This window comes from Gekko japonicus, unplaced genomic scaffold (assembly GCF_001447785.1).
Source record: "Gekko japonicus isolate JY-2015 unplaced genomic scaffold, Gekko_japonicus_V1.1 scaffold1627, whole genome shotgun sequence".
NCBI lineage: Eukaryota > Metazoa > Chordata > Lepidosauria > Squamata > Gekkonidae > Gekko > Gekko japonicus.
Genome location: NW_015163652.1, coordinates 17,993 through 27,713, shown reverse-complemented (window position 1 = coordinate 27,713; position 9,721 = coordinate 17,993). Strand labels below are relative to the sequence as shown.

The window sequence follows — 9,721 nt, the reverse complement described above, 5'->3', positions numbered from 1 at the left end:
TGTTTAAAATCCAATTAAAGTTAAAGTCCTCCTCAAAATGTCGGGCGCAACTTCTCGATGGTATTTGGGTATAGAGTAGGTCAGTTTGCCATTTTGCAGGTCCCGTCTGTTCGCTTGCACTCACATCCGGTCCTGCAGCTTAAGGGATCCGAGCTTCTTCCTGTTGGCTACTGCCCTTCTAGGGTTTCATCTTCCTGTTCAACCCACTCGGATCACTTTTTCCGTTACACCAACCTATTCTTCCCGCGATACAGTTCGTCAGTTTTGATTTTTCGGCTGCGCGCACATCTCAGTCCTCACCGCAGGAATGTTAAACAATACACTTTTTTACTATTTTATAGCCTTCAATCAACTATTTTCTTTGCCGGAATCAGATTTCTGGGAATGTTTATTCTTTATCCGCTCAACCGCTTGTTTCAATTTATTTCTTATCACAGTTCAGGTAAGCAGCACGTTTATTGTTATCTAGCGCGATCAAATCCGATCAAATCAGGTTTCACATTGCTTCTTTTCACTCACTGTTGTTGCCATCTTCAAGAGGTCGGCTGGTGAAGGATTTAAACTGGTACACCGGCTCGAACGGCCGCTGGAGAGTTGCTCGGCACTTGCCTTCTTCGTGGGAGGAGATCAAAGCCTGTTTCAGCTTCTTCCGAAGCTAAATCACGCCAATCTCACACTCCCTCTTAGGCGCTGCTGCCTGCTTGTCCCCCCCCTCGCTGGGGAGCGATGCGTTGGGCTAAAATCTGCCCAAACTGTCAAAAGCGGCCGTCGCCCACCTCGCACGATCGCGAAAGTGCGTCAGTCCTCCATCTTAGCTCGACCGGAAGCCCCAAAACTTTAAAAATATTAAAATGGAGAGTGCAACGCAAAACATCAGAACGGAAAATTTTCTCGCTCCAAGATGAAACTGGTCTTAAGCACACCTCCTCGCCAAAAATAGCAGAATTTTTCGCGGCATATTATGAAAAATTATATACTGCAAGCACCACCTGAATAGACACGATTAAAAATTTCTTTATAATGAAAGGCTTTGACAAAACCTTATCAAATACACATAAATCTTTTTTGGACCGGGAAATTACAGAAAAAGAAATTCAAGAAGCTATTACACACTTGAAATCTAATACTGCCCCGGGCAGGGACGGTTTTACTCCAGAATTTTATAAATTTTTTGTTAAAAATTTAACTGGTCCACTGCAAAAAATTTGTAATACGGTCTTGACTACTGGAGAAAAAAAACCCTCTTGGGGAGAAGCTATAATTACTAATATTCCTAAGGAAGATAAAGATTTAAGTAAACCTGAATCCTATAGGCCAATCGCACTTTTGAATTGTGATTCCAAAATTTTGTCTACTATTTTAGCAATTAGATTACAAAAAATTATTTCTGATTACATAAACCCCGATCAAACGGGGTTTATTCCTAATCGATCTATGATGGACAATATACATAGAACGCTTAACATTATCTCTCACTGTAAAACCCAGAGGAAAGAGGCTATTTTATTTACAGTTGACCTAGAAAAAGCCTTTGATAGTGTTAGTATAGAATATTTGAAACATTTATTAGTGCACATGGGCTTTGGAACATTTTTTTTAAAATGTGATTAGTTCTATTTATAACAACCCTACAGCTACAATTCGTGTGGAAAATACTTTAAGTAGAACTTTTAAAATGAGTAGAGGCACAAGACAGGGTTGTCCCCTGTCACCCTTATTATTTGCAATGGCTATTGAGCCTCTGGCAGAAGCAGTCAGGCTGTGCCCAGATGTTACCGGTATAAACGTTGGAGGCCAGGAACACCTCATTAACCTATATGCTGATGACCTTTTAATTTTTTTATCCAACCCGACTACCTCATTGGAGGCGCTACAAAACATTTTTATAGAAATGCAAACAATAACAGGCTTAAAAATGAATATTAACAAATCAAAACTAGTCCCTATATATATTGCCAGTAACCTACAATCCCAGCTGCAATCAGCATTCCCATTTAAATGGACGAAGGAAAGCTGGAGGTGTCTAGGAGTTTTTATTCCTAACGACCTAAAAGATCTATTAAAATAGAATTTTTTAGAAGTAATAAAAAGCGCACACAAAAAATTGAACAATGGAAAACACAGAATTTTACTTGGGCGGATAAACTTAATATAGTTAAAAGTTTTGTATTACCAAAATTTTAATTTTTGTTCAGAGCATTACCTATTCATATAGATTTTAAAACGTTAAATAAATGGCAAAAGAATTTAACTGATTTCTTTTGGGGATACAAAAAACCCAGAATAAAATTTAGTACCCTGAGAAGACAGGCAAAGAAGGGAGGATTAGATTTCCCTGATTTATCATTATACTATCATATGACTGCAATGGTAGTTATGCCCACTCAGTGTGCAGCAACTGAACTAGAGTCAGTTCTGATTACATCACTAGGGTTGGCAAGTCGTTACTGTATGCAGAGCGGGGGACTCCAGCGCTGCTCTGGGAGTCCGTGGACGCGCGCAAAGCGTGCATGCACTGCAATTACATCACTCGGAAGTGACACACAACCATGTCGGGCACACCGGGGGTGGGGCCACAATCATCCGAGGGAAAACCATAGAGTTTTCCCTTGGATGACCACGGCCCCGCCCCCAATGCGCCCGACGCAACTGCGTCACTTTCAGGTGACGTGCTGACGCCGGGCACATCGTGTGCTTTGGGGGTGGGGTTCCCCCCGGGGCCTGATCCGCCGGCGGCGGGTAACGGGCCTGTCAGGCGGGGGTTCCTCCCCCCAGGGGGGACTCGGCAAGCCTATACATCACACAAATGCAGCTGAGCAAATGAAACTGAGCAATACATGCCTGCTGAGTGATAAGGCATGAGAGATAAAGAAAAGCAGATTTTAGAGACAAAGGTGATGGTTTCAGGCCTCCTCTGGAGATTCATCTAGAGGCTGCAGTCTACCAGTCACTGGGATCGCTTTCTGATGAGCTAATCTCAATCCAAGCAAAGCACAGAATGATTGGCAGTGCCTTGTGAGACAAGGACTGAAATGTATGTATTTCTGGACTGGTCAAGACAAGTTTGTGGAAAATACTGATTTCTTTTTGGGAATTGTCCAACATGTAAGGGCACTGTAAGAAATCAGCAACTATTTATTTATTTATTTATTTATTTATTATTTTGATTTATATCCCGCCCTCCCCGCAAGCAGGCTCAGGGCGGCTTACAGTAATTGGTACCCTGTACCATAAAAACCATGTACAAAATTTAAACAACTTACAACATTAAACATTAAAAACAATCCAACAATTAACAATTAAAGTGCTAGTGATGGTACTCTTTTGATGGTAATCTTTGAATCATTCAGATGGTGTACTAACAATTTTCATCGACATTGGTGATCTTCAGCTTGGTGCGATGATATAATGCAAACCCTCCCAAGGACCAGAGCCAACCCAAAACCACAGATGTTGGTGGTGGTGGAGGAGTGGCTACTCCTAACTGAAAGCCTGGTGGAAGAGCTCCATCTTACAGGCCCTGCAGAATTGCAAAAGGTCCCACAGGGCCCTGATCTCTTCCGGGAGCTCATTCCACCAGTGTGGAGCCGCCCCTGAAAAGGCCCTGGCCCTGGTGGCCACAAGCCTGGCGTCCTTAGGGCCAGGAACGGTCAGTCGATGTTGTGTTCCTGACCATAGTGCTCGCTGGGGTATATATGGGGAAAGGTGGTCCCGTAGGTATGTCGGACCCTGGCCATATAGGGCTTTAAAGGTCAATACCAGCACCTTGAAGCGGATTCGGTATGCTATTGGCAGCCGGTGCAGTGCCTTCAACACAGGCTGGATGTGCTCCCATTTAGGGAGGCCCATCACCAGCCTGGCCGTGGCATTCTGCACTAGCTATAGCCTCCAGAATTGCGACAAGGGCAGCCCCATGTAGAGAGCGTTACAGTAGTCTAGTCTCGAGGTAACCATCGCATGGGTCACTGTAGCAAGATCATCATGGCCGAGGAAGGGAGCCAACTGCCGAATCAGCCGGTGGTGGTAAAAGGCCGACTTTGCAGTGGCTGCTACCTGGGCCATCCAGGAGCACTCCCAAACTCCTAACCTCCGATGCTGGCACCAATGGTGCCCCACCGAAGGTCGGTAGCGGGAATCCCACCCCCAAACCGCTCCAACTCAGGCACAGGACCTCCGTCTTCGCCGGATTCAGTCTCAGCCGGCTCAGCCTAAGCCAACCAGCCATGGCTTGCAAAGCCCGGTCCAGATCTTCCGGTCTGGAGGTCGACTGGCTGTCCAACATCAGATAGAGCTATGCCTCTTTTTTTTTACTGTTGGTTTAGGGTTGCTAGCCTCCAGGTGAGGCCTGGGGATCTCCTGCTTTTACAACTGATCTCCAGCTGACAGAGATCAGGTCCCCTGGAGAAAATGGCTGCTTTGAAGGGTGGACTCTATGGCATTGTACCATGCTTAGGCCCCTCCCGAAACCCCACCCTCCCCAGGATCCACCCAGGTATTTTCCAACCCAGACCTGGCAACCCTAGTCGGGTTGGAAATGTGGCCATTTTGGGATTTGCCTAGGCATATCAAGCACTGGTGCTAATGACTAAGCGTGTCAGCTGGAAAATCCCTAAATGAAATCTCACCTCCTCCAGAAACTCATTCGGTGGCCTGAGGCAAACAGGCTTTTTGTTACAGAGATAATAATACTGATGGGCCTTGCAGAGCCCTTGTAAGCATTATTAAAAGAATCATGGGTGCCCTTTGAATACTGAAAGTGCTCTATAAATACAGCGTATTAATAGGTTTAAAGCTGAATTTCTCCTTCATTTCAACCATTTTACTCATGCATCTTGTTTTTGCAAACACAGGCAAGCATTTCGCCAGGGAGATCCTCAAGTCTTCACGCTCCTGTTCTGGCCTATTTGTCAAGGCATGATGGGGTTGTAGTCTGGGCATGTTCTGAACCCAGGCCAATGATTGCTTCAGCCTGTGCTCAACCCCTGAAGAAAGAAAAATCAGTTCATGTGAGTTGTGTGTCTGTGAAGACTGGCTCTTGGGTTGTCTTTTCCTTTGCAGTTTAATGTCCCCCTCTTGTTTTCTTCTGAATCAGTTTGTCTCACCTTTTCAGTGGAAAAGGTTTCATTTGGGATATTTTCCTCTCTCTTTTTAGATTCCATGCCCCTTATTTATTTATTATTTATTGAAATATTAGTACCTTACCATTACTTCTATATGTGTATTCTTATTTTCTCTCTCACCAAGGAGTCAAAGTAGGTTTTCACATAGTTCCTCCCTCCTCCACAATCCGCACAACAACTCTGTGAGGGCAGGTTAGGCTAAGAGATTGTGACAGGCCCAAGATCATCTTGTGGGCTTCCACAGTCAAGCAGGAGATTAGAACCCTGTTAGTCCTTGATCTTGGTCCTACGCTTCATCCACTAAACCACACCAGCCCTCGCTCAGGGTTCAAGGTGGTTTCCTTCACCCCCCATTTCCTTCACTCACCCTGAGGAAGTGTACATGCACACGAAAGCTCATATCTTGAATCAAACTTTGTTGGTCTTAAAGGTGCCACTGGACTCAAACTTTGTCTCACCCACCCACTATCTAAGATATCAGTAGACAAAGAGATTTAAGTATTAAAGAGCTGAAAAGGCCCCATGGTTTAAACATCTGTGTTTGCATATATTTAAAGTTAAATTGCAACACAAGAAGCAAACACACCAGATAGAAGGGAAAAAAGAGTTTAAAGAGCATTTGTTGCAGTTACAGTTTTATACCTCATAACAACATAGTGATTTATCATCTGAGGTAAAACAATCCCCCTTGTGTTAAAACAAGGTGATTTAGACAAGCACATATATTCTACAGGGCCATTTATTTGTCATTTTTATGAGTGTTGGCCTTGGACCGGGGAAACCTGGGTTGGGCTCATATCCCACTCAGAAAAGAAATCTGGGCCAGTTATTCTCTCTCAGCCTAACCTACCTCATAGGGTTGCTGTGAGGATCAAAGAAGAGGAGGGGCGAATCAAGTGCAGTGCTAGCGTGGAGCAGTCATTCAAGTGTCGGACTAGTATCTGGGAAACCCAGCTTCAAATCCCTACTCTGCCATGGAAGCTTGCTGGGTGACCTTGGGCCTGTCACAGCCTGACCTACCTCATAGGGTTGTTGTAAATAAATAAATGTACACTGCCTGGAGCTCCTTGGAAGAAGACCAAGATTTTTAAAAATGCCCAAAGTGTGTAGGTTCTCAGTGAACTCCCTGACATGCTCTGCTTTTCTCTTTAGTCTGGAGAGCTCTGTTGGAGGGCTGGTGGTGTTGACTGAAGCCATCCTCCCTTGCCAGTGCCAGGCTCAGCCAGCCATCTGTTGTGCTGGCACTATCAACAGATGGGTCCAGACAGTGGCTGGGAATAGAGGAGCCACCCAGCCTGTGAAGGTCGAGGGACTTTCCCAGAGCGCCACACATCAGGTCGGTGTTTTTATTATCCACTAATCAATAACAAGCCTAACCCAGGCGAGGCCTGCGGTGCACAGGATTACTCCCCTGCTGAGCTGGTCAGGCTTCAAGCCCTCTTTATCTCACTGACTACGCTCCCTTCCTTTCTGATGAAACGATCTCGCGCCCCCGCGCGCGCCCCCCCCCCCCCCCCCCGCTTCCTGATGCAATCCCCGCAGCAGTTTACACCGACCGACTGCGGACACGGAGGACGCTAGGGCCGCGCGGATGCCTCCGTGTGAGCTCCGGCTGGAGCTGGCCCCTTCGCCCGGAGGAGCCGGGTCTTTACGTGCGGAGCCCGCCCTCTGTCCCGCCCTCCCTCCTCCTCCTGCCGGGCAATTGCGGCTAGGCGCGCTTATCAGCTCCGCGGGGGGGTTGTCAGTCGGCGGCGCACGGAGCCGCAGTCCCGGAATGATTCTGAAACAGACCCGGCGTGATCCACGAACCACTTGAACCCCGGGGACTCCGCTAAGCCCCGACTGCGGTTGGAAGGGATGCGCGGATCGCAGTTGTGCTACAACTCCCCCGGTGTCTGGCTTGGTGCTGGGGAACAAACCGAGGGGTTGCGATGAAAGCCCTCCTCCCAGAGTCGGGATTCCTGAGCTTTGCGAATAAGGCCAAATAAAAGAGAGGCGCCCCCCCCCCACTCTCCAGCAACCGGAGAAAGAGATTGTGCCTCTCCTTCAGTGGGTGCCCTTTAAATGTAACGCGATCACCAGCCGCCGACGCGACTGTTGCGGTTGCTGCCAATACACTTGTGAACGGAAAGGACTAGAAACTTCTGGTGCGTCCCCCCCCCCTTCCAATTTCCACCGGAGGAGGCTGTGAGTTCAAGGGTGGGTCGGTTAATCCGCCACCGGAGGGCCGTCTTCTCCTCGGCTTCGCAGAGTGCGGTCTGATGCAGAGCGTTTCCAGTCGGCACCCTCGCGTTTGGGCTGGTATCTAGACTGGCGTCCTTCTGCACAGGACTGCAGGATAAGGAGACGAACCTAAAGCCGCACGCAAACCCCTCTGGGCCCAGTGGGGGACGTACCTCTTGAGCAAGCACGCGGAGTGCACACGAGTAAACCCGAAATGCTCAAGCCGCAAAGATCTAGCCCGACTTTAATAAGCACCGTTTAGACGTGCAAAAGTCACCTCGGTGAGGTTTTGGAACCCGCACACACGCTCTTTCCCAAGTGACGCGTTTCTAATGGGCCTCGGGGTGTGAGAAGCGGGGGTCCCTCGCAGGGGGGACGGCGACGGCAGGTCAGGCGACAAGCAGCTTGGGAAAAGGGAGCGCGGGCCGGCGTGGCTCAACACGCCAGCCCTGCCCCGGTTTTCTTGCTGAGCAGGGTGAGGCCTCCGGCTCGGTTTTTTGCAACTTCGCGCCCCCGAAACGAAGGTGCTCGTCTTCAAGGGCCCCCGTCAACAGTCTGCGGGCTCATGTAGCTGCGTGGGAGCCTGGGAGCCACCCAGAGGACGGCGGGGCTACTAGGCCGCCAGTGGCTCTCCATCCTGGAAACTGCCTTGTGAACGTTGACAGGCTCATCCTAAAGGTTCCTTCCACAGGCACACCAGACCAGCCTGACCTGATCAGATCTCGGAAGCTTTACAGGGTCGGCCCTGGTAAGTATTTGGATGGGAGACCATCCGGGGGGGAAGTCCAGGATCGCTGCACACGGGCAGGCTATGGCCAGTTAACTCGGAACATCTCTTGCCGTGACAACCCCACGGTGTCGCCGTAAATCGGCTTCGAGTTCAGGGCACTTTCCACCACCAAATCCCAGTGAAATCCTAAAGAAATGCACAAACATGACCACGATGTTTAGCGGGAAAATAATTCCCCCCCCCCAAAAAAAAAATTGGGAACCATTTCCATCAGGATCGGAATTAGGCCACACTTATATGGGAGCAGGAAAATAAAAAAGGCAGACAGCGGCTTTGATCCACAGCAAAATCCCCAAAGGCCAGGCGAGACCCTTCTTCATTCACCTCGAGGCTGCAGCGATCTTTCTTGGTTTGTTTTTTTGGCCCCCGCCGAGCCTGACGAGGAGCTCTTGAGAACTCCCAAGTTTGCGCGCTGCATTTGCTGTTGGGGAGGGATTGCTTTTGTCTTTGAAATTTACTTGGGAGTCAGACCCATTGAACTCCACGGGCTGTGCTTCTGAGTAAGCCTGCATTCGACAGACAGGCGAGGTTTAGAAGAGTACCCCGTGGTTCCGTGTGTGTCCCCCCCCTCCTCCTCCTCCTCCTGCCGCTGCTGGAATCTCTGCGAGATTGCGCCGCACTTTCATCACCCCTCCCCCCATTGTTCCGCGGGCCTCCTTTCCAGGCCTCGCTCGCCTCCTTCCTGCTCCGTCCCCGCCGCCGCAGCTTTCGCTCCAGCCCCCGCGCAGAACAAAAAGGGGTGTGTCGCAAGGCTGCTGTAACCGGGCAGGAGAGAACGTTGCGAACGTGCGCTCGCTTGCCATTGGCCCAGCCCCGCTATTCCTTCTGGCCAGTGAGCGGCGGCCGAGCCCGCGAGCCCACGGGGCGAGCGCCGCCAGGGGGCGGGGCTCTCCCTGACCTGAGTATTTAATCGGCGGGGCAACGAGCTGCAGGCTCAGTCTCAAGGAAAGGGGAGTGTGTGGATTGTTGGTGCTTGTACGGTACCTCTAGACCTGCGTTTTCGCTGCTACGCCTGAGCAGTCCTGTATTTGCTGCTCTCTGTCTTTCTGTTGCCGTCTCGGACCCCGTAAGTATGCGTTGGTTTATGCAGAAAAATCTGATCTGTGGTTTCCCCTCCACCCCGCAGCGGCGTTTAAGCCGGCGTGCAGAACTGCTTATGCCGTTTGGCGCCGCAGTCTTCTAATGGGGCTTTGCACCGATCTTGTTCGGTGTTAGCCGGGCTCGCCGACTGGTTCAGTGTTCGGGTCCTTCATGTGTGTGTGTTTCTTTGCCCCCTGCAGAGACCCTTCGACCCGGCCGCCAGTCATTCGGTGACCAGGGGTGGAAGCGACCGTCGACTGCCGGGGGGCGAAGATGCCGGTCTTATGGGACAGCTTCTCCGCTTCGCTGCCTCCCATTCCGGAGCAAAGAGAGAACCAGTCCTCCTTCGCTTGGGAGGAGAGCGCTTACCCAGAAGTCGCCAGTCGCGCGGCTGGGCTGGAGAGTTCGGACTGCGAATCGCTGGATAGCAGCTTGAGCTCCGAAGGAGGTGAGATGGGGGGCGGTGGAGGAGGCGTCTTTGAAGCAGAACGGGCCTCTGAGGCTGTAG

General features: G+C 49.9%; 1 protein-coding gene across 1 annotated transcript in view; it reads left to right on the top strand.

Moving 5' to 3' along the window:
- The first annotated feature begins 9,083 nt into the window (after positions 1 to 9,083).
- The window catches only part of DDIT4 (DNA damage inducible transcript 4), a 1,982-nt gene continuing 1,344 nt past the window's right edge, over positions 9,084 to 9,721 (top strand). The window contains exons 1-2 of the mRNA XM_015407682.1: positions 9,084 to 9,199; positions 9,414 to 9,661. Coding sequence (XP_015263168.1) covers positions 9,487 to 9,661 — 175 coding nt within the window. The 5' untranslated portion in view covers positions 9,084 to 9,199; positions 9,414 to 9,486. The remainder of the gene's footprint in view (positions 9,200 to 9,413; positions 9,662 to 9,721) is intronic.